This window comes from Python bivittatus, unplaced genomic scaffold (assembly GCF_059951505.1).
Source record: "Python bivittatus isolate LINGU-HERP-01145 unplaced genomic scaffold, Pbiv_v1 ctg000480_np1212, whole genome shotgun sequence".
NCBI classification, from domain to species: Eukaryota; Metazoa; Chordata; class Lepidosauria; order Squamata; family Pythonidae; genus Python; species Python bivittatus.
Genome location: NW_028277075.1, coordinates 106955187 through 106980130, shown reverse-complemented (window position 1 = coordinate 106980130; position 24944 = coordinate 106955187). Strand labels below are relative to the sequence as shown.

Genomic DNA, 24944 nt, shown 5'->3' with positions numbered 1-24944 from the left:
GGCAGCACAGGATAGTCTGAATATTTATCTGTATACACGTACTCCTCCAATGGAACAACAGAATTCACTATAATATGATGTTTTCCAAAGTGTGGCTCTATTCATCTTTTTGGATCATCAGTGCAATTAAACATGGAGTTTATTATAAATTGGTTCCCTAGACTGTGGTCAGATTGAGCTCTTTCACTGTCTGTCTGAATGCACTGCAGGTCAGATAGAGTGAAAGCAGCCATCAGAAGAGATCATAACTTAAGAGGCTTTTGTTTGGGCTGCACATTATTCCTCTCAGACACGAGCACCGATGTGGGAAGTCACCCACAGTAAAATAGGTGTCAGCTGTGAAAATATTGTTTTAATTACCTGCTTGAATATGAATAGCAGCATCAATTCTTTTGTTCTTTATATCCTTGAACTTCCTGCGTGTATCATATCCTCTCCAGGCTAAAAATACAAAGTCATGTGTTGTGAATTATATTCGCTTAAAGGAAAGGCTATAGAATCAGAAACGTGCCATAGTTTGATCTGTACCCTCATCCCATCCAGGCACTTTCCCAGTTGAACAGCCTGTTGAATGGCCAGAGTTTGTCTCAGCAGCTCCCTCCCTGCAACTACAGACTTTTTGCATAGCATGTTCTGTCATTGGCATCTCCATCAGAGGAATAAGAAAGAGTAGCTATGGGTTGTTGAATATGAGTAAATATAGAATACATGGAACACTGGAGCAATGAAGCTGAACTGTTGAAGAAGAAGAAAAGCGGGGGGCAGCTAAGTGGTTTCCTACACAAACCAAGCCATTTTAATATCAGAAATATATCAACTATATATTAAGAGGTCAAAGGGTAAGGCAGATGAATAGCATATGTTAGCATGTTCAGATACTCTGTACTATACTTCTACCGTAAGGAATCTGCATTGAGCCATAAAGCTAGCCCATGTCTATCTGCACTGCCCTTATAACCAGCTATAGTGTTGACAAAATGAAAGATATTCAGAAACATTTGTTCTCAAAGACTAGAGCATTCTAGCGCTATAAATATGTTCAAATAGGAATGTTTTCTCCCAAAGAGGAAGAATGACATCCATGTGCTGAACAGGAAGATTAAGAGCAGGCTTTCTAGCAGGTGGCCCAGGGATTTCATCCAATTGTCCTGACATCAGGCTGAAAGGATGCCTGCCCCTCTGCCTACTATCAAAGTTCCAGAAGAAAGGTGAAGAGTTGTGGGGATCCCACAGCCTTTCATTCTGGAAAGGGTGCCTGTCAGACGCTCACAAGATCTTCACCAGTAGTAGCCAAACCAAAAGAGACATGCATCTCTAAAACCGCCCAGAGTTGCTCTGCAGCGAGATGGGCGATGACAAATTTGAAATATAAAATAAAATATAAATAAAACAAAAGTGTCTCCTCCAGCGTTTAATAAAAACAAAAATTCTGCAGCACCCTTTCTACTACCTCCTTCACCCAATGTGAAGCTCTTGTCTGTTCTATCCTACAAAATGGAATCATCAACCTTTTTTATGGTGAGGGTCAGATTATTCCAGATATAACAAATAAACAGACGATCAGTAAAACAAATAGACACTTTACAGTGGTACCTTGGAATACGAATACCTCTACTAACGAACATTTCGGGTTACGACCAGCTTCAGCAGGAAAAATTTACCTCGGGTTACGAACCGGATACGCGGCCATTTTTCCGCCCATTACACAGTCTGCGGGCATTTTCCCACCTGTGCCACATGGTCCGCGGCCATTTTCCGCCCTGCCACATGGTCTGCGGCCATTTTTCCGCCCCTTCCTCGTGGTCCGCGGCCATTTTTCCGCCCCTGCTGCGTGATCCACGGCCATTTTTCCGCCCTACCACGTGGTCCGCGGCCGTTTTTCTGCCCCTGACGCGTGGTTCGCGGACGCCAGAATGGATTAACGGTAATTACATTGAACCTTATGGGGAAATTTGCTTCAGGTTACGACCAACTTGGGATACGCCCAGGGCCACGGAACGGATTAAGTTTGTATCCCGAGGTACCACTGTATTTGCAGTTTAACAGCTTGAAACACTGGAATCCTCGGTGATATAGAAAACTCAGAATATTTACCTGACTGAATGGCAATAGCGCTGTTGGTTCTTTTCTCTTTGAGTTTTTTGTACCTTTTAGCTCCAAGCCAGCCTTTGGTATAAGCCTGCATTATCACCACCCTGCCTATAACTTCACGCAGATACAAGTTCAGTTGTTCAACATGATAGTATTTCAGGAAAACCTGAAACAAAACAGCAACATCACATTATCTGATAGATCAGTAGAGCAAATTAATTCACAAAGATGGATCTAGAGCGTGATAAGGGGCCAATTGACCTGGTCTATCAGAATGATGGCAGCTTTCCAATTTTGCAAATAAATACTAACAGTTCTTTCTCTCTTTTTTTTTAATAATATTTTATTGAAATTTTAAAATTACAAGGTTAAAAGTCAGAAATGAAAAAGAAAATGAAAAATACAAATTATAAGAAAAAGGAAAAGAAAACCTGAGATAAAGTAAAGGAAAAGAAGAAAGGCATGAAAAATAGATAGCTTCCAATCTATCTCTGGTCTTGAGAATAGTAAGAGTGTCATAGGTGCTAGTTTTTAATGCATTAAATAGGAATAATTCTTTGTCAAAACATATCCCATTACATTTATAATCTAATCTTCAAATCCCCATGTAAGCTTCGCCCCGCCTGCATTTTACTAACAGTTCTTTCTAATGAAGAATGTGCTGTTCCTTAGCTCGGCTCAGAATTCGGCTTGGCCAACCAAGCACCTATCTCCTCAAAATGGATAAGGTGAAATGGAGGGCCAGTTTGGTGTAGTAGTTAAGGTGCTGGCCTAGAAAGCAGGAGATGGTGAGTTCTAGGCCTCTGTTAGGCAGGAAAGATGGCTGGGTGACCCTGGGCCAGTCACTGTCTCTCAGCCCAACCCACCTCACAGGGTTGTTGTTGTGGGGAAAATAGGAGGCAGGAGTATTAATTATATTAGTCACATTGAGTTGACCAATGACAGGATATAAGTTGTTCCAAGTAAAGCTACCTTTTGCAATTGACTGATGGTGATCTTGTCAAAGCTGATGGTGTTCAAGTGGTGTTCCAGATGTTTTGGGATTGCACCTAAGGCCCTTATAACTATTGGTACTTTCTTTGCTTTCTTTTGCCATAGTCATTCTACTTCTATTTCCAGGTCTTTATATTTTGTGATTTTCTCCTGTTGTTGTTGTTGTTATTTAGTCTTTCTAAGGTCAAATCGTGCAAGCCATGGTATTCCCTGTGACACTCTATGGAAGCAAAAGTTGGACTTTAAAGAAGCAGGTAGGAAGAGTATTGACACCTTTGAACTTTGGTGTTGGAGAAGACTCCTGAGAATACTGTGGACAGCCAAGAAAACAAACTGATGGATCGTCAAACAAATAAACCCAGAGTTCTCACTAGAGGTACAAATGGCCAGGCTCAAATTATCCTATTTTGGACACTTTATGCGAAGACCCAGCTCTCTGGAAAAGGCTCTAAGGCTGGGAAATGTGGGAGGAAGGAAAAGAAGAGGATGTTAGCAGCAAGGTGGATGGATTCAGTTACAGTGGCAATGACTGCACCGTTGAAGACCTGAAAGAACAGGTTAAAGATAGATCATCGTGGAGAAAATCTATATGTGGTTGCTAGGAGTTGAAAACAACTTTGATGGCACACAATTAATCAATCAGTCAGGGTCAAATCTAAGTTCAGATCCCAACCCAGACAGGAAGTGGGATGGGAGAGGAGACACTTCTCTCTAAACTTGCAGGAACACTTGCAGGAAGGTGCCTTTTGAGAGGACTGTATAGGCTGTGTATATATAACCATTTTGTCAGCCAGACTGACAGTGAGGTAACTGCCCATGGAAAACTAGCGTTAGGCTATTATAAGGAAGGATCTAGCATAGCTATTTACATGATGTGCTAATAGGTTGATTTGATGCCCAGGTTCTGGTATATAAAGCAAGCTTTGTACAGTTGCTGCAGAGCTTTAAAAAATTGAAATGAATTCAACACTTATGCCCAGAAGATCCAAGATGGTCACATATAAACTGAAAAATAAACAAAAAAATCATAAAGTATTACTTCAAAAAGGGAAGACAGTAGACAGAAGCTAGAATTACTTTAGGATGCTTTAAGATTATTTAAAACCTCTTACCTAAGCTTCAAGATGTGTTGAAGGCCACAAGTTTAAATCATTTTTACAAAAGGCTCTATATTGTAACTGGGTATTGGTCATGAAAGCCAAATGAAGCTCTATGTTCAAAGGCAGCATAACTGTGAACATCAATTGCTTGGGGGAAGGTGGAAGAGAAACATCTAATGCCATTAGTTCCCCCTTGCTGACTCCCCAAAGGCACCTGGTTAGCCTGGGAACTGAGAAGCTGGACTACACAGATTTTTGGGCTCTTAGGTACAGTTACCATATATCCTTCATTATAAAGGACAGTCCTTTATTTCAGAAAGCTGTCCTTTAGATAGATTTATTTTTCAAAAACTCACTTCTGTCCTATATTTTGGTCATTTAACTTTTACAGTACAAATGATACCACTTAATGCACAGTTTTTCACATTCAAGTAAAAATATGGAAATTGAATTGTCCTTTAAAATTAAATTTACATATACTGTTTGATTTTAGATATTTTTATTAGAATGTGCGTTTTTGTAGTTTTTCTTGGTTTTGCTCTTGAATTTTCCTTTGTAAAGCAAAGTTATAAACATAAACAATTAATTTCTTTTATCCTTATGAACCTCTTTCAGATTTGGCCCTTTTTCAGGGTTGTCTTTATTTTTTCCAAGAAAATATGGTCACTGTAGTCTTAGGTGTTTATGTGCATGTAATATTTATATCTGATAAAGCAGTGGAATGTATGTTTTTTCAGTTTACATTCAGCATTGATAGTCCCCGAAAAGGGTATACTTCATTTTTCCCTGTTAATTTTTATACTGGTTCACAAAAACAATATAGATGTTAAGCAGTATAGATGGTACACTCTTTACAACCTGATTAGATTCACACATGAATGAAAGTCACTTGCCTAAAAACATCTTCCTTCCTTATTCACTTATCCCTCACAGAAAGGAGAAAGCCAGGCTAGTAGAAAATGATTTCTGACATGGTTGTGCTGCATGTTTTCCAAATGTTGGGACCTGTCCTTAGTTCACATACATTCTAAGATAGTACAAACTATCCAGATGGGACTACAGGACACACTTACTGTTTTAATCAGCACAGAGGGTTCATCCATCAGCACAGTTGCTTCTGCTACACTCTTCTCCCATTCTGAAGGTCGGAGAGAGTCCTGTTGTCTTATAACATGCTGTCTCCACAAGGTGCTCTTACCATACATTTGGAACAGAACCATGCTGTCTCTACAGCTGTACCATAATGTATAATGCTCTAAGGGCAGTGATTGGTGATTTTCCCTGGCTGAGGTTTGACTATCACCAACTAAGGGAAAAGCCACCACCGGTCATGAGTATAGAGTGTTTGTTGGGGTGAATGTCTGGTTATTCTGTCCCATCCTTCTTTTCCCAAAATATTATCAAGCTATTGACCACTAGATAACAGCAACTGAGCAGATTGCCAAGCATCATCTCAAGCCACCTTCTCCATCTGTCTTAAATGTCTACATTGAATGCTTTATATCAGCACCACATGGAAAACACCATTCTACACAAGAACACCTAAAGCAATCCTCAAACTATCTTATAAGCCATTTTATGATGAGACAGAGATGACACTGTATGTCCTCAACACATGGTAAGTGGAGCATCCATGCCAGGGCACACAGGTTGTGTTGATGAACTCTTAGATGTGACGTTAAATTCTGCTGAGATATAACAGGACTACCAATTGGCTCTTGTCTGTAGCACTGGCCCTTATTACACACTGTCAATCCTATCTGAGAATGTCCCTTATTTCAAGGGTTACCGTCCCAGAAAGCCTATTGTTTCTCAAGTATTTCTCACATAAAAAGAGAAGGAAGCAATGTTCTTCAAGATTGGCATATCCTCAAGAGTGCCAAGGGACCACAGTATACAATTCCATTTTCATGCAAGGATATATATCCATGTCTTCTGAAAAGCAATGTGCCATGTCTTCTAAGTTACAGGAATATACTGCAAGAAGTACAATATAACCAGCTTTCAGACATAGGTTGTAAAGAGTGTTTTTTTAAAAATAACATTAGTTTGAATACCTTGCACAACACTACTAAATATTACAGGACTCTCATGATGATTGTACCTTCTGCTCCAAGAGGTGTGGAATGGAATTTATCCTACCTTTGTTTTCCCAAGAGCCCACTTGTCTAACTTGGCCTTTTGAAGAATAGCGATGCAGTTTTCTTTGCTCGGAGGAGGGGTCTCATGCGCCTTGAAAGCAATGTAATAATATCTACAGAAGTATAAAGGATAACAAAGATCAGATCTGAATAAGCAAACTTGTTTACTATGGCACAGAAAATCCTGCAAATATTATGGATCAGGATTGCATGTACTTGGCCTTCATATTACTATATTCTCATCAAGCCTGACCATGCTGGCTGGAGTGATAGGAGTTAGAATATGAGTCCACTTGGAGGGTCACAGATCTGCACCCATTTTGCCCATAATGACATAGCCCAAAGTTGGATAGAGATCTCCTACTTCCTATATATGCCAGCTCCCAGCCACCCCCAAAATTAAGTGTGTAGTACTAAGCAAACTTTTGCAAGGGTTTAAAAAGTGTATAATAGCCATCTTTCATAGGCATCTGTGGGACAAATGGGTCAAATGACAAAACATACATGATAATGTGAGATATATGCAACTGGACTATTTGCATAGTGATGTTATCACACTTGTTTAATTATTTTGATGTCATCATGGTTTGTTATGGATATTGTTGCCAGTACTAATAACCAGTTATTTGCAAGATTTCAGATGGCTCGCTTGCCAACTTCCAGTGGTTTTTATGGAGTTATTTTTTGTCTAATAGGCCAAAAGCATCTACAGATAAACCATGGTTAGGTATAGGCTACTTGTTCTTGTATATTATTTGTTTCTACCAAATGGTGTAAAAGTAGCTATTATTAGTAAAACAAAAACAAAACAGAAAATTTAAAAAATAAACTGAAACACTATCCATAGAAATCAACCAAACTGATAAAAACAAGTTGTAGTTAGTCTAAATTACAACTTGGTCATTATTGACTATCAACTGGTCTTAATTATCAAAATTATGGACCAAGGTATAATAGAATTTTGATCTTATTTTTTTTAAATGCTCCTTTGGATAACTCTGTGAAGATACAGTTCTGGCAAAGAAGTATGGATTTTTTGTCGTTCCAGTCATAGAATAAGCTCTTAGAATGGTTTCTAAGCCTAAGTCTTTTGTCAGTCTTTTGTTGCAATGTTATTCTGGCTCTGCTAAATAGAAGAATGTGTCCAGACACTAATATACAGGGGAGGTGTGTGTGTGTGTGTGTGTGTGTGTGTGTCTTTGAGTGAGCATTGACTCCTGGCGACTGCCTAGACAAGTCCCTGCAGCTTTCTTGGCAAGGTTTTTCGGAAGTGATTTGCCCTTGCCTTCTTCTTCCCAGAGCTGAGAGTGAGTGAGTGGCCCAAGGTCACCCAGCTGGCTTTGTACCTAAAGCGGGACTAGAACTCACAGTCTCAATTTCTAGCCTGGTGCCTTCACCACTATGCCAAACTGGCTCTCTCATTATATAGGTACCCAGGCTTATTTCCCCATTCCACAAAATCATCTGCCAAGGCAGCAGGAATATGTTTAAGAGCCATCAGAAAACCAGGCAGTTTGATTAGCCTTTTGGGGTGGGGCAGTCTAATTGGACTAGAAAGGATCAGTGCTCCCATTAAGTCTAAACCTTACCAGACCACAATAGAACTTAAAATGTTTCTTCACGGCCAATTCATCTTCATTCACTTCTCTTGACTTTGTAAATGTGGATTTATGTGTGTTTTAAAACAGCAGAATGCCATTATATATGTTTGGCATATGATGCATATAAACATATTAAGACTCAACTAATTTCAGGATTTCAAAAATTTCATTTATTTTGAAATTTTGTTTGAGACATTAAAAGCTATGGGCAAGGTTTTTTTCCTTTAAAAAGCATGCATTTTAAATCTTGATAAATTGTAAGATAATGTTGGGAGTATCAACTTGCTAAATTTAATGGGAGTGCTCCAGATTACTTAGTAAGACTCTTCTTCACCAACTTTAAAGCTGACATTTGTTTAAAACATCAATACATAAATATTTCAGGGACCAGGGTTTGTTTTTGTTTTTGTTTGTTTTAAGGGCAGATCAGTGGCACTGTAATTTTGATCAAATGTGGAGATGTCGAAGGTTTACCCTTCTATTCCCTACATCTATTCCATCTATATACAGTAATTAATTTCCAGCAGTTTCTTTAGCATGTGCTGACACTGAAAGATAACTGAGTCCCAGATTCACTCAATGTGTGTCAAGACTACAATTAGTTTACAGTAAAAATGACTTCCATATCCATCTTCATTACACAGGAGCTAGGGGTGACTAGAGCAGAGGGGAGAGTGAGAATGCAATCACAGGCAAAAGAGGTACTGCCTCTACAAGTTAGCTCTAGAAATGAAAGAGAATGAATGGTGAAGTTAAAAGCAACTGTTCATCATACCACTCAAGTATTTTCTACTCCCACTTGGAATTTTGAAAACTGAAATAAGAACAAGAGCTCATGATTCTCTCCCAACCTACCTCTGTATAAATGTATCTCAGGTTGTTGTTTTTTTTTTTAATTCCCAAGCCTGAGAGACAGTAAGTTAAGGATTTGCATGAAAGCTACATTGCTTTGGTCACAATGATGCTATTTCTGCAAGGAATGTGTTAAGCCAGGCAAAGAGACTACTATATGGTTCTAGCTGAAGAGACAAGTATCCAAATCCATTAAACATTCCCACATCACAACATGGGAAACCTAACCCACACATGTTCCAATGGTCCTGATACAATGCTAATGATTTATTCTGAATTGGACTGCTCCAAATTAGAACTCCTGCTTTCAGAACCCAATTTGGCCCTTCTCAGTCCCAGACTCTGGGAAATTCACCGAGCACAGTTGCCATTGATGATATCTGATCTGCTTCTCCAGGATCACTCAGACATGCTGTAATCAGTATGGAGGACACTGAAAATCTGACTGTATTATGTGCCATGCACTATATGGCAGTGTACTATATGGGCAAATAAGGAAGTGAGATACAAGAAGCAAATGTTAGTTGATTTTTGGTATCCACTGCTCTTCAGATGCACTACTAGCTTCTCAGCTATTATTTCAGAAATAAGTTTATTACTGGGAAGATCTAGATCTGTGAGTTTTCTTTGCTTATAGTTTTTTCTTTTCTCCTCCTTTTTCCAATAACAATTATTAATAAAAATAATATTTGAGTCATGAGATATGCTTACAGTATGCTTTGGGAAAATTTATCCTTTAGTTTTAATGACAGTATCTTTTGAAATATATTATTATTAAAAATTATTTGAGATTTAATTGTGAATGTCTCTCCACCACCTTCTGTCATAGTATCTGATGAAGTAATTTTTTCACCTTACAAATATTCTGGCTGCAACCAAAGTTAAGTTCTGCTGATATTAATGGGAAAATTAAACAGATGTTCCTAACTGATTTCTTCCACTACAATGGAAAAATCTGAATGTTTAAATTTGGAAGATCAGAGTTTGAAATGCCCACAATTTTTCCAACATTTTTGTAAGTAAATATTCCAGTTTCTATACATATGGATTGTTTTTTATACATTTCATTTCAATACATCTGCTCACTAGACTCTAGATACTGTTAGCTGAATCAGCAATTTCCATTTTCATATTCTTCTATGAAACAGAGTATAACTGCAGTAAAATAAATACCTGTAGGGTAGCCAATTTCATATTAGTTTGCTACAGACAGATTTTGAATTTTGCATTGAAACATTAGAGATTGCAATCCCATTAAGGAATCAAAGGGTCAGAACAAGCTAAAGTTACAATTGCTATCCTTGTAACTCTTATTTTGAAAAAAAATAGGCTCCTCCTTGTCCTATCCACACATCCCTGTGCATTTATGCACATGCACTTGAATGCATTGAACCTTTCCAGATTCTAGAATGATGTTTCTAGAAGGGGACCCAGTAGGGACCCAGTAGCTGGAAATAGCATATAGGCAGATTTCTCTGCCACACTTATCTATGCAAATATGTGGATGGCAATATTTCTTTATGCAAGAAACACAATGACAAAAGCTTGAACCTCTTATATTTCATGGTCCTGTCAGTAGTGAAAATTTCCCCCTCTCTATTTATATTTATATGTGTGTATGGGCTCTTCCTCACAGCTGAGTAAAAATGCTATCACCAGTCCTTTCGCCAGCAGAAATCTATACCAGCGTAAATTTTGCTGTCTCCATTGGTGATTGCTGACACAGGCCTGATGCTGGCAAATGGTGTTCTCTTTATGTGTGGTATGCAGGACTTGTCAGGGACAGGGATTGGTGGATTCCCCTGGTTTGCTTCCTTCCACTCCCACCAAATCTCGACAGCTGGCAGGAAAACACCCACCAATCATCCCTCTTCAGTTGTTAGTCAGGCTCCTTTTAGTCATGGGTTTACTGCTGCTTCAGAGGAGCACTAAATTCATAGTCAAAGGCAGCCTGAAGAACAGCTGACAGGTGTGGAGACAGTTCCACTATGAAGCTGCAGAAAATTATCTCTTTCTTTTCTGCTTCACCCCCATAGCCCTCCCCCCCCCGCCCCGGCTGCCAGCATTGGTCAGGCTGATCCAGATCTCTGAGCCAAAGCTAGAGATGTGGTGGGTACAGGGCAAGAGCCCAGTTTAAAAACTAGGCTTCCTGCTGCCCAAAGCAGGATAGCTCCAGAAGACAATGCTCAGGGACTGAAAAGGAACAGACATATTGCTGCACCAGCCTATAGTGGTCTGTACATGCTGGACTAATCCCACCTCTCAGGGGTCAACTGACTGTGCTACCCACAGAATGAAGTATGTCTATCTACATCAAAACATGTACAGGATTTTAACACCAGTAAGCTAAGGATCTTAAGGCTGCCCCAGGTACATTATGGGAAGCAGATAAAGGTAACACTATAAGCTGAAAAAAGAGGTTATTCATGTTTGTGCATCAGTTCTATGCAAGTGAGGAAGGCTCTATACAATCTTCCTTCTCAGGAAGAGGCTGATTCATTATGCATCTATTCCATGGACCTCTTGCTACAGGTTGACTACAGTTCTATGTTGCTTACCTGGATGTTAACCCTACTGAACTGAAGGGAGCCAACATCTGAGTAGAAATGTGTAAGATTCTACTGAACGTAATACTACTCTTGAGTGTGCCATAAACTCATTATTTTTGAGTTTACAAAACTTTGAAATACTTTTTTGCAGCAACCAGCTGTGTGTCTCTTTCTAAAGGCTACCATTCTCTCTGTTCATTGTACCATAATCCATGTAGCACTTTATTTGGTGGAAGAACAATCAAACTGAAAATGTTTTACTAAATACAGAATCAACTGGATGTCTCAAAGATACAATTATAGGATTAGAATGTTTTCTACAAAGTAACGTGAAACTGAAAAACAAAAGAAAAGAAAAACTGGTAACTCCCCACGTGAAAGCAAATTGTTTTACAGAATGTTTTAAAGGAACAATAACAGAGTGGATGGTTTTGGAAAAAGATTGAGAAAGAGAAAATTACTGTATGTGACAGTTTGCATATTTATTAAAACGTAACTCACACAAACTTCAAGGAAACATAGCCTAAAAATATATATTTTAGGCTATGTTTCCTTGAAGTTTGTGTGAATTATGTGAGTTATGTATATATAAATTTTCTATCAAACATACTTCATACTCCTTATGAATAAGGAAGTGTAATATTACTCAGAGATCTCTAGTGTGTTGGAGAAGCTTTCCACCCCCACCAAACACTTTACAGTCATCTTCCCATTCTGATGCCCATTAGATGCGTTAGACTTCCATGTTGCCAGAATAGCATAATGTTCCTTAATTATACATAGCCTAAGAATGTACTTCAAAGTAAATCCCATTCATTTCAGTAGTGGGACCAGACTGTGATCCTGGACAGCTAAAGGATAATCTTATGTGTACTTATTCGTATATTAAGAACATTTAAGGTTTCTCTATCTGCCCCAGTCTTCCTCCTTTAAAACAAATTTGGTAGCCAGTAACTAGTGAGAGGATCTTCTCAGCTATGGCACATGGTCTCTGGAAGGCTGCCCTTGGAAGACTGGCTAGGTTTGTTTTTTGGCAGCAGGTCAAGCTGTATTATCCCAGGCCTTTTAAAATATCAGCTAAAATTGATTTTAATCTGTTCCCCAGTTCCTCATATACGTTTCCTTTTCATTTCTTCCCTTTTAATCTAGTAGAACATAACTTCTCATGTTATTGCCACCAACAGGTTCTTTATTCCAATTACTGGTTGCAAGATGCTCTTGCTGCCATTGGTTTGTTCGTTTTCAAAATTGTGGGTATGGCAGCAAGTAGTTTATCAATAAGGAGTATGCTTAATGATACAATGGCAGCAGTAGCTCTACAGAAGCGGAACTTCTTCTGCAGCTCCTAGGTAATATTCACTAGAGTAGGATATTTGGACTGCTAAAACACGGGTGTTTAATATCCTATAGGAAATTTGTAAAAAAATTAAAAATGGTAAGATTCTTATGGATCAGGGATGATTTTAAAAAGTCCCAGTTCCTGTGTCTAGACAAGAATGATAAAGGCACATTTTTATAAAATATGCATTTGGTACTTTAAATACATACAGTAGATGCAAATAAAGAAATAATTCTATTAATTATACAGGAGTATAATTAACATGGTCTCACCACATCGATCACCTGAGCTGTATGCCTGTTCAGTCTATTGTTCAGATGCTGTTTAGGCAAAATTAAGGCTTCGGTTCTCTCTTCTTTAATATCTCCTTTGATATTAAATTAGACTTGGACCAAGTACTTCCCCAAAAGAAACTGTTTGCTAACAGTCCTTCAAAGCAAACTGTATCTTCTGTAAAACAGGACACGTGCCCTTCCTGTCTGAAGATTGATAATTTAGCCCCCAATATGACTGATTATTGAGCATGAAACTGAGCAAACTCAGGGAGGCAGTGAAGGACAGGAAGGCCTGGCGCAATATGGTTCATGGGGTCACGAAGAGTCGGACACGACTTAACGACTAAACAACAATGACTGATTATATTACAGATGCCCTAGATTCTTCATTTTATTTTTAATTATTTATATTAAATAAATAAATTTATGAAGAAATTATAAATAAATAAATAAATAAATAAATAATCAGAATCATTACTAAGCACAATACAAGTTTGCTTTGATACAAGGAAGTAGAATAAATAACAAGTATTTATTTTATAATTTGTGAGCCAGTTTGGTCTAGTGGTGAAGGCACCAGGCTAGAAATCAGGAGACGGTAAGTTCCAGCCCTGCCTTAGGCATGAAAGCCCCCTGGGTGACTTTGGGCCAGTCGCTCTCCCTCAGCCCAACTCACCTCACAGGGTTGTTGTTGTGGGGAAAATAGGAGGAGGAAGGAGTATTAGGTATGTTCACTGCCTTTATAAAAATGAGAAAGGCGGGATAAAAAAATCTTTAAAAAATGATGTTGATGTTATATAATTACAGTACTAACACTCCCACAACTAATAATGCTACGCTATGTGTTTTCCCCTATCACTTTATCCCACCCCACAAATCCTGAGTCTGCAGCAGCTGCCAGTAGCACTGCTCCTCCCCCCTCCCCCAGCAAATTTCATGGACCTGTCATCATGTAAATGTTCTCTTAACATACTTGCTTGCATATGAATAGTGTAATTCAGCACAAGATATGCACTCAGTTCTATAATAAATGGCCCTTCTGAGAGATTTCACAAGCCAGGGCAATTTAAGCCAAGATCAAAGCTATGGGACTTGTCCTGATGCACTTGTATGAGTCTCATTAGCATTAACAAATAAAGGGAGGAATGCAAATCTGAGTGCCTCTATTTCCATTTTCACCAGAATGAAACAGGAAATGGGGATCTAATCCATAACAAACTGCTTCTGAAAATGCGATGGTGTTGTAAAAAAAAATGTTTTTGTTTTCAGTACTGTTTCCACTTACAAAATAAATATTTGTGAGGAAGGAGGGAAGGAGGGAAGGAGGGAAGGAGGGAAGGAGGGAAGGAGGGAAGGAAGGGTCCGTTTGCATATTTAGCTGAATATATGTTACCCTTGTAGAATACTTACAGAAACAAAATTATAAATGATGCTGAACTAGGCAGGAATAGATGATTTAACTCACCATCCTACATGGGTTTATGTGATGATAAGTCTCACTGCATTTAATGGGTCTTATTCTTTAATATGGTAAGTGCATTTTTAAAATGTTTTAACAATCTTTTTTTTTGAGAACAATGCCTTAGGAACAGCTGCAGAAAAGGAACTGTAAAATATGGACCACAATATATCTCCATTACGCTTGTCTAACAACATTAGACAAAAACGATGTGACAGTTGTTTAGTACTCAATTATATTCATGTTAAGGACCCCAAAACAGCATTTGGGCTATCTAGCCCTCACTTAAAGAAATCCACAGGATTTATTCTATTTTTAGAGAATAGTGTCCCTCTAATTTGCTGCCACCTTTCCAAATTTCAAATTCAAATTTATAGCCCTATAGAATAATGGTACACATTCAACATTGAAGAATTAGAATAACATCCAGTATACTAATTTTGTAAGCTGCCCAGAGTCACGTATGTATTACCTTAATATATTGCATCTATTTCTAGAGCAGCTATGCAGCTGGAGAGCTCTGTTCTCTTATCATTTGGGGGATCTCTGGCACTTGCAAAATGTCAGCTTATTTGAGGGAATAAAACCCAAGCAGTATGACATTACTTGAAAGTTTAATACCAAAACCCTTCACTGACATAGAGAAGGAAGAATCCCCATTCTCTACTGATTAGTTTTCGACTTTGTGAAATAAATCACATGTTCCACTTTCATCCAACACCTTGAATGCTGGCCCCAAATCCTCAATTTCCACATTTGTCATATAGAGGGAAGGACAAAATCAGTACGAATGGTGTAGAACCTTCTGCACAGAGATCCTGGTAAAGCAAGGTGCCAAAATAAGCAGCCATGTATTCCTTATGGTTATAAAGTCTTGCTTGGCCTTAATGACTGGAAAGAGGTTGAGCCTCTTCCTCAGCAGAATGTGAAATAAAGATCAGGTTCATGAACCAATGGGTGGTGGGCAAACTAATATGTTCCGGGTGTACAACACTGACATACAAATCTATAGTTGCATGCACTCTCTCCTATTCCAAACTCAATTCACAAAGATGACATAATTTAAATCTCTCCTTCCTGAAAGTTGAAACTATATCTGGGCAGGATAGAAGACGCAAGATTCAAATGAAGGGAAAAGCTCATAAGAGCTCAGCTCCCTACCATCCAAACAGGCTGTCAGGAGAAGAGTCGTGATGGAGAAGGCATACAAGGCAGGGCATCCTCTCTCACTGTGTTCTGCAGCAAGCGTTTGGCAGCTAAGGTAGAGGGGGGGATTCAGAAGCAGCCGCAGCAGAGGCAGCAAGAAGATCTATGGTAGGCTGCACAAGAACTTCTCGCAGGGACCATTCTGGCCAGCAGACCACAGCTGCACAGCTTCTAAATCAATTCTAACACACAGGAATGTATACCATAATACATTTGAAAAGTCTTTAAGGTGTCCCAGGACTCTTTATATTTAATAGTATGTTTTCATTTCTCTGAGCTGTTCCGTACTGTTTTGCATAATGCAATTGTATTGCACTGTATTTGCATAATGCATTATCCTAAGATATTATATACGTGGTTTAGAGAAAACTAGTTACAGATCAGAAACATAATACCAAAATAAATTATTTCTGATGCGCAAATGACTACATTACAAATTCGTGGAACTGATCTTTCAGACTTTCTTCTATGATGCTTTATCGTGGATAACGGGGAAAAGTTGGCCTGCTCCAAGACACTCTGGTGTCTGAGGCAAAAGAGAAGGCAGTAAGTTTCCTGTTCTATTTAAGGATGCTGATTGCCCCGGCAGTTGACTCTTACTTCAACGCTATAGATGGTATCTTCTACCAGAGTTGAGGTCATCAGTTTAGCTGAGGGGCATAGAAAAGGTCACAGTGCACTCACAGTCCTCCCCTCCAACAACTTGTAGTTTTTTGTCACACAATACCTGTTGCCTTGTTCCACCCAACAATAAAGCCGGTCCAGGGAACAAGAAATCTAATTGTATGACTAGGATGTCTTAAGATGGTGCCTAATCTCAGGGACTTAGTCATTATATAAATTATACTTGAATATGCTCAGGTACACATTGTCTTTAGAAAAACCAAACTCTCTAAGGTTGAATCATGCCACTGAAAGGAGGTTCCAAGGTTGAGCCCAAACACAAGTTTAATTTTTATCTTAAGTATTTTGAATTAGTAGCAATTAAGCTTTGTGTTTCTAAAGTAACTTTCAGACTTGCCACATAAAATAGCCCCATGCCACATGAAAACCAGACAGACAAAGCATCAAACAAAAGTTTAACTTTTATTTACCTCAGCCTAATTGTCTGTTTCCTGTCTTTGAGTGCTCTGTACTCATCTTTCCTCCCAAAGGTTTACAAAACAGCAGCTATCAGAGATAAGGAGTATGCCTATTCATAAGAAGTATACTTATTCATTAAATAACATCAAGGGGAAAATGCTGCTTCATTTATTTTGTTGCTAAGTTGCTCAAATGGATCAAAATATGAACTCATTGGCTTAGAAAAATCTTTGATATCCTTAGATTTACTGACATTTTGAAACTCTTGTTTATACTTGCCTATTTAAAAAGAAATAGGAAGAAGTACCATTCCATTTAGTGTCTGGACTGTTTTTCTGAAATGTTTTTATATATTCCTTATACTGAAGCATATGCAATAGGAGTAAAATTCAACATATAATCTATAAATGGTTCCAGATATATATAATTTCACATATTCTATAAAGAATTCTATAAGAATAAAATAAAATAAAATAAAATATACAATTGTTTAAAATTAAAATCAGGTCACAGACATTAAATAGCAATAGTATATCATGATAGAATATCAAAGTGAAATTGAAGAATACCTGTTTTTAAGTTTAACTCAACCAGAAGCTCATTGGATAATTATGGTCCAGCCACTGTCCTTTAGGCTAGCTTAAAAAATTGTTGCACATAAACCATATATGCCACCATGAGCTGCAGACACAAAGTCAAACTATGACTGCTTATGTATATGCATATACATTTGGGTCTATGTACTACATACATTTGCATGTACATGTAAATGAATCCCCCAGTTGAAATATAAAAAGAGCCATGTAAGAACAAGTGGGTGGGGATATCTATTTTTCCCTGTCAATTTGCTGTTGCTTTTATTTTTGTTAAAAATCCTGGCATTCAATGGAAGGAGATTAAGCATGTTAGATCTAGACTAGTGGAGCTGGAGGCCTGACCCCAAGTCCTCTCAGGGATCCAAAAGTCTTTGGAACTGGCAAATCCAAAACCATCTATACCTCATCCCTAAAATGCTATATCTTGGGACCTTCCACTGATATTATCTTTACACCTAAATAGCATTCTCTGAGCAGATACAACCCTCTGAGCTGGTAGAATTCCTGTCGCCAGAAACAGGTTTCCTCCACCTCATCCTAACTTTTGCCAGCCAATGTATTTGAGAATTATAATTGGTCTGTAAATATATAAATGTACTGATGGATGGTAGCCCTCTAGATTATTATCACTGAATGTCTCTTGAGAAGTCCTTCAATTATCTATCTTCTGACCCATTAAATTCTCTGCAGGTGACATTACCTGTCTGACTCTATCTGTCCTTGATAATTAAACAAATCTTCAAGCTTGTGGTTAAACTGATCAGTTGAAGAGTATTATGAAGATAGACACCAGTAATTTGCATGAAAATTGGGAGTTGGAATATCCTGTCGTATCAGCGGGTTAAGGTTTTAAAGAATGTTACATATGCATCTTTTGTCTTAAATTACATCCAATTCAACAAAATATTTTTTTCCAAGTGTACTGGATACCTTAGAGGATATTTATTAAGAGTTAAATGTCAACTTCAGTATGACGGAAGTGTAAAATGGTGGAGGGAACATTGACACCTATGCTTTGGGACTGCTCCATGGTTGTTTCCTTTTACCTTAAGTAAGTATGTTAATATGGAATTGGGAAGAGAAAGAAGATTCAAGAATGTTACTGTAAGGATGAACTTTATACCAAAAATTTGGAATGTAGTGATCTATGAAAAACTGAATCTATAAATATGGCTTGCAGCTAAAAGTGGTTTTCCTTCAGTGGAAAGATTCTGTAACTACGCATTTTAAATCTTGGACTAATGAAAGGCATTGACTCTCATCTATTTCATACTGAACAGAGAAAAATCTCACCAATACTGCTAAGGTTGTCAAGATTTAGCCTGTTGTTTAAAAATGTGTTTGTGTGTGTATAGTTTTTTTTCTTTTCTTTCCCCCTCCACCCATTCTGTTTATTTAGTTTCTGTTAAGTCTTTCTACATTTTATATGCAATATCAATTATTTTTTAGAAAAAGTAGAAATGAACCCGATTAGTAGTTCAATGGAATACCTCCATGGAACAGCAGGACTAGCTTGAAAATTTGAGAAGACATCCTAGAAGAAGGCAGTGGCAACCAATTCTCTATTAATCTCTAATATTCTCTATTATCCAGGAAAACTACATGAATGCCCCCCCCCCATAAAGTCACTGGGAGATTTGCTCAACTCATCAAAATGCTCTCAGCATACTGGGAAAGAATCTTGGTAACAAATCTGCCAAATCTTCTAATAAAAGACAAAGCTGACCTACTCAAAGCAAGTCATACAACTGATAAATTTAACCTATCCTGAAATTTTTAATGATTTTGCCCCCCACTTTCCAATATTTCTGTCTTGCCATTTGTGGAATTGTCAAATATAGATTTTTTGGTTTTGGTTTTTTTTTTTTTTTTAAATCACAACCTCCTAAAACTATGATGTTTTAACATTATAAAAGAGGAGGAAATTATTTTTAAATGTTACCTTCGCTTAACTGCGTATCAACGTAATTCCATCCCTATCTGTTTTCTGAATTGCTATAGTCTAGGAATTGGTGAACTGGCTCTGTACAATTTTGCCTCCAATCCTATTAAAAGCCATTTTTAAGGGTAATTGTTTAGTATAGAACATGAAATAGCTTACCTTTTCACAAACTCATCAAAATGAATGCGATGAGAATATCCTTGCTGACGTATGTTGACAGTCTCTAAAATGCCAGTATAGCGTAGCTGCACTAAGACTCTCTCTTGAGAAAATTTCAATGCCTCTCGGTCATCATTGGGCTTAATACAGCGAACGAAGTGAGGTTGCCCAATCACCATTTTAGACAACAGATCCATCAGAGAATACTAAGAAAAGTAAAGCAAGATAAAATATAGCTCAACAGCACTATTTTCTTTGAAGGGAATGAAATTCTAGGCATCCTTCTCCTACCTATATCTAAACATCTGTTCTAATAAGATGTAAGAGACTTGAAAATATGTTTGAATCCCTTTGAAATCTGCCCTCTTCTCACCCAGTTTTTCATTGCCAGACAAGCCTTACCTTAATAGTTTTCCTTTGACTTCTGTCTCTCCTCAGTTCTACTAAAATAATTAAGCCATTTGCTGACAAGTTCATTCATCCCTGCCTTGTCCATCTAAAGGAATCCCTTCTGGCAGGGCTTGTGTATGTTCAGCACAGTGCCAGGCGTATTGCCAATATTATTTAAATGAGATGTTGGGAAAGCAGTGAAATTATAGGACTACAATTTCAATTTCCTACCCTGAAATAGGAAGCCACAGTTTGTCTCTTCATGTTGGTGGTTTCCTCAGGATGCCTCATAATTTCCATGGTGTCAACCTGGACACAAAAATCAGAGAAGTAAAAAGTCTTGAGCTATCTGTTACTGTGCTTAATATTCAATATATGCTTTGCAACATTATTTCCATCCATTCATTGCATCATCAAAGACTGTGCATCTGTCTTGAGCTGTGAATGTCGAGAAAAGTTTCTTACTTCAAGAAAAATCACCTGGTTGGCAACTACCACAATGTGTAGTACCTCATTTTCATGTGTCTCTGATCTCTCAGTGTCTGAGAGCAATTTGGAGGGAAGTTGGGGGCCTTAATGTCATCACATCATGTATAAGGAGACAGAGAGGTGTGTCTCAATGACTGTCTTCACACTCCTCACAGTTCTTGGAGATCACCAATTTTAGTGTGATGACGAATTTGTAACATTTTTTTTTCAGAATTCAGGATAAAATTGGAAGGTAGTACAAAAGAGAGCATAGATCAATGCAGTTAATGTAGAAGGTCCCAATTAGCTGCTGAGAAACTCCTGCAATCAAGACTTGGATAGTCTCACCCATCTGAAATAGAGAAAACTCAGCTAGATAGGCAAATCGCTTGATAATATATAGTTATAATTCTATTTATTCTTCTCCAGTATGATGGAAGTATTTTCTCTTTTAAAGTATGTGTGATATGGTTCTAAACTTTTACCTGATTTGTCAGGATAAATGGTCAATATTTTGAAAATGTACATTGCTTTGTGCCACTTAGTTGGTCCTAATACAAGCTTTGCCCAACTGTGGATGTTGCTGTTATTGACAACATTGCTATAGTTATTAAAGAGCTAAATCATTTTCTTCTTTTATATTTGTTTTACAATTCATATGTAAGCTGAGAGCATTTTCACTCATTTTTTACACTTCCCAAACCCACACAATCATTTTCAAATGACTCTAATAGCTGTTACCATCCCTTCCTAGAAACACCAAGAACTGAGTAAACTAACAAGTGCTCCCTCCAACTAGCAGCAGAAATCAGCAAGCACCCAGACAGCCTGCTTAATTTGTGCTGTGTTCCACAGTAATTTCAAAAGTTTGTGTAATGCTAAAGAACATACCCAGAAGGTGGAGGTCCTACCAATGGGGAATGCACACCTCAAGCCTCAGCAGAACGCCCCCCCCCCCCCCGGTGTTTGCAGAGATTCCTTTTGCACTGTAGGAGAGGCAAAAGTTAATTGATTTTGCTACTCAACAGAAAAGTTGGCATGTACAGAACCAAGCCTGGGGTTGCAAGTGAATGTGCCTCGACTATGGCTATGAGTAATGGTATGTGGGAAAGACCTTGGGAGATGGGGCAAAGAGATGCTGCCTAGGAAGCATTCAGATAAGAGACAGCATAGCTCGCAGCTGGATAGTGGGCAGGTCAAGAGGCTCAGAAGGGATCCTCCCTAGTTTCTTGGGCTGTAAAGGAGACAGCAGGAGAATTGTACTTTCAGACTTGCAAGATTCTGTTAATGTAGTTTTACAATAAAGTAGAATTAGCTCATCTGGTCGTGTTTCCTGTCTGGTCTACCTAGTACGGCTGACACTATGCATTTGAAGTTCTCTCAATCTTTCTCTCTTCTGCATTAATCTCTTTTCTTTCATTCTTCTTCATTAATCTCTGTTGCAGCACCTGCCCTATGAAACAGAGATCCAGGTGGTGTGCGCCCTGTTAGCTTTTTGTAAGGCATTAAAGACCTGGTGGTTCCCCGGGCTTTGGGGTGGGAGGTTTAGTGAGCCCTGTTGGCTGAACTGCTTGGTTCCAGTCCTATGACTAGAAGTGGAATGTTTTCAGACCTTGCACATACGTTTATGTTTATTTTGTTGGTTTGGGTTGTTATTTATAGTGTGCTTTTGTTTGGGTTTTAATCCTTGTTCACTACCTAGAGTCACTGTATTGTGAGATAAGCAGCTATATAAATTGTTAAACAAATAAAATTAAAACCTGAAATAATTATCCTGATACAATCTTTCATCAAAATAGATCACTCTTTAATTGATACATGCACCTATATAAGGTACTTCATAGTAGATAATAGCAGCAAGCCCACCTTTGCTGATCTTGAAAAAGCTAAGCAGATCAGTATGGGTTAGTACTTGGATATGAGACCATCAGGAAATCTGTAAAAAGGAAGGTCCTCAGGGAGGGGGAACAAACAACTCCAGCTGGGGGCCACAACCATGTGATCAAAGATCCAGCCCTTTTTCACATGCAAAAAGGGCAGGGCTTTGATTGCATGGTTGTGGCCCCCATCTCAACATTTTTGACTCTGTCCCTGTGGACACCCCTTGCTGTAAACTAGCCTAGAAGTCAAAAAACAAGAAGAAAGTAATGGGAAATTACTTTGGTATTGCTGCCAAGCAGTGGTGTGCTGGGGTATCTGGCACCTTGACCAGATCATTCTTTAACAACCCCCTGCTCTATTGCAGCTGCACCATGTCCCCACTGCCAAAAGCTGAGCAGTGTGCTGGCAGCAGCAACCTGACTCCACACCCACCGCTGACCCTACGGATGGCCTACTCTTTGTCCCCAAGTTGCCAGACAATGCACCTGGGGTGGACCACCTCCACTCCCTGCCCTTGGTATGCCACTGTGGCCAAGAAAATTATATGAACATATCCACCAACCCCAGAATCTGAGCTTGACTTAAAAAAAAAAAAAATAGAAGATGTAGACAGATGTGATTTTTTTTTTTTTGTCCCTGAGTTCATTTACTCAATAAAAGAAACTCTCTTCAAGTAACAAAACCCGGTAATCTATCTCATTTAAATAGTAGGGGGAGTTTTATGTAGACATGCACATACATATGTATTTATGTACTGTGTTGCTGCCAAGCAGTGGTGTACAGTACTTGGGTATCTGACACCTTGATCAGATCTATGTTATTATGCACATGTTATATGTGCATCAGAGGAAAAAAGGATAATCTGAATTGGCTCGTTGTCAGAACCTATATCAGACATAACAACAAATGCAATATCCATTTATCTATGATACAATTATATAAAACAAGTGAGGCCTAGAAGCAAATGTCTCAGGATAAGGTATTCTAAGCACTCTAGTCCACTCCAGCTCAAAGACAATGTTCTGTGGCCACTTTAGAATGTTTGTGTTTCACTGAACTATCTTGGGTCCCCATTCCTTTAGGGTTTTTCTCTTCAGGGTTTTTTTTTTTGGAGGGGGGTCTTTATAAAAAATATCTCAGGGTATCCTCAAGCCTACTGATATCGTATCCTGGTTCATAGTTAGTGTTGTTTGGCAACATAGGACACAATGCTCACAATCTGGAAGTAAAAGGAATGATATGCCACTTTGTAATTTAGAGTGTGGTTTAAAAACTTGTCCCCCCATAAGATTCAGAGATGTAGACCATTATAATGATTTATAATGTGTGATGGATCATAGCAGGAATAAATAATATGGACAGACATCTATCCTCTCCCCACATTGCCTTGTCCCTGAGCATTAACATTTTTATTTCCTTTTATTTATTTATTTGTTTGTTTGTTTGTTTATTTTTGGAGTAGTTTTTATTACTCCATGTCATTAGTTGGTTCTTCCTGTCAAATTGTCACTTTTTTAAATAAAAACCTTTAAAGTGCTTCATCCTCCAAACAAATACATGCAATAGCAAGAGCATTGTTTGTTACATGTCTTCATTATGCTAACACTACAGCTGTTCTAAATTAAAAATAAATAAATGCATCGGACTTTGTGAATGGGAAAAAAACCCCTTCCCTAGTAGTTGCCAATCAAATGCAGCTTTGTTTCACTGCATCATCCAAATGAAATGAAAGAAAACAATCTGGTCCCTGTTCACATGGTGCTTAGAAATATTTTAGCACACACCCACACATTGTGGTAGTTTGCCATCTGCTGTGAACAGGTGGCACTTATGTATTAATCTAAGAACATGTGAACCCCTTGTGCAGCACTTTCAGCACCTGCATTAAGCCCAGAGGTCACCACTTCACATCCTGTTTCCTAAGTCACATCTGATCCAGGCCAATATTCTCAAAGGGGCTACCAACAGAGGCATAGAAAAGATGGCTGATCTCAGAATAGGAATGCCTATTTTGCCTTACCTTGAGGAGATACTTAGGAGTGCATGCAAAACAGAAAGGAGAAGAAAGAAATGCTCAGGAGAATTACAAGAGTGGGAGTGGATTTAAGATCAGACCGTTTGATATGGTGCCAGGAGAGAGACAGGCAGCCACAGAGAGGGGAGAAGGGGGGGGGGGGCGAGTAAAAAAACCCTTCTTTTTCAAAACTGAGAACAGTTGCTGTTTCTTCCTCACACAGCAAAATGGTTTTCAAATGAATATGTTAAAAGAAACCCTCAGGAAGACATTTTTAGTGGTGACAGAAAAGTCCCATGTAAGGCAAAAGGAAAGAAATGTTGCACCAGCATGGGCAATGAGAAATGTAGGTCACATAACCAAGGAACCTTCCAAATTCAAATCTTATGGGAAAGAAGTGGGGAAGATATTTTTAAGCAGAAATGTGCAAACTTTTTCTCCAGAGGAGAGAGGGGATAGAATTCCAGTGCTGAATCCTGAGAGACTGGTGATATTTGTGCATTATAATAATTGTTACATATTATCCTCTCAGGTTCTTTTAATCCCCAGATGCCAGCAATCAGGAAGACTGGTCCCTTTTGGCTAAAGACTATATGGTTTACTTTTAAGACTATACACCTACAGTTACTTCTCCATCCTAAGGATTTTTGTTTCAATGGAGGTCTCTGCTAACTGAAAGACTTGATTTTCATTAATTTGCCCTCTCTTTGCAGTCCACTTGTGCCACTCTAAATCTTCTCCAGAGAGTTAGGGACCCTTGTGCAGAGATGGCACAAGGGAAAGGTTATTTAGGAAAGGGGAGTAG

General features: G+C 38.5%; 1 protein-coding gene across 1 annotated transcript in view; it reads right to left on the bottom strand.

The window, feature by feature from the left end:
* MYO3B (myosin IIIB) overlaps positions 1 to 24944 on the bottom strand; it is a 243282-nt gene that overhangs the window by 67474 nt on the left and 150864 nt on the right. The window contains exons 23-28 of the mRNA XM_088145192.1: positions 24146 to 24166; positions 20008 to 20085; positions 19387 to 19592; positions 6327 to 6438; positions 2095 to 2257; positions 361 to 441 (exon numbers count right to left, since the gene is read on the bottom strand). Of these exons, the coding sequence (XP_088001318.1) occupies positions 361 to 441; positions 2095 to 2257; positions 6327 to 6438; positions 19387 to 19592; positions 20008 to 20085; positions 24146 to 24166 (661 nt within the window). The remainder of the gene's footprint in view (positions 1 to 360; positions 442 to 2094; positions 2258 to 6326; positions 6439 to 19386; positions 19593 to 20007; positions 20086 to 24145; positions 24167 to 24944) is intronic.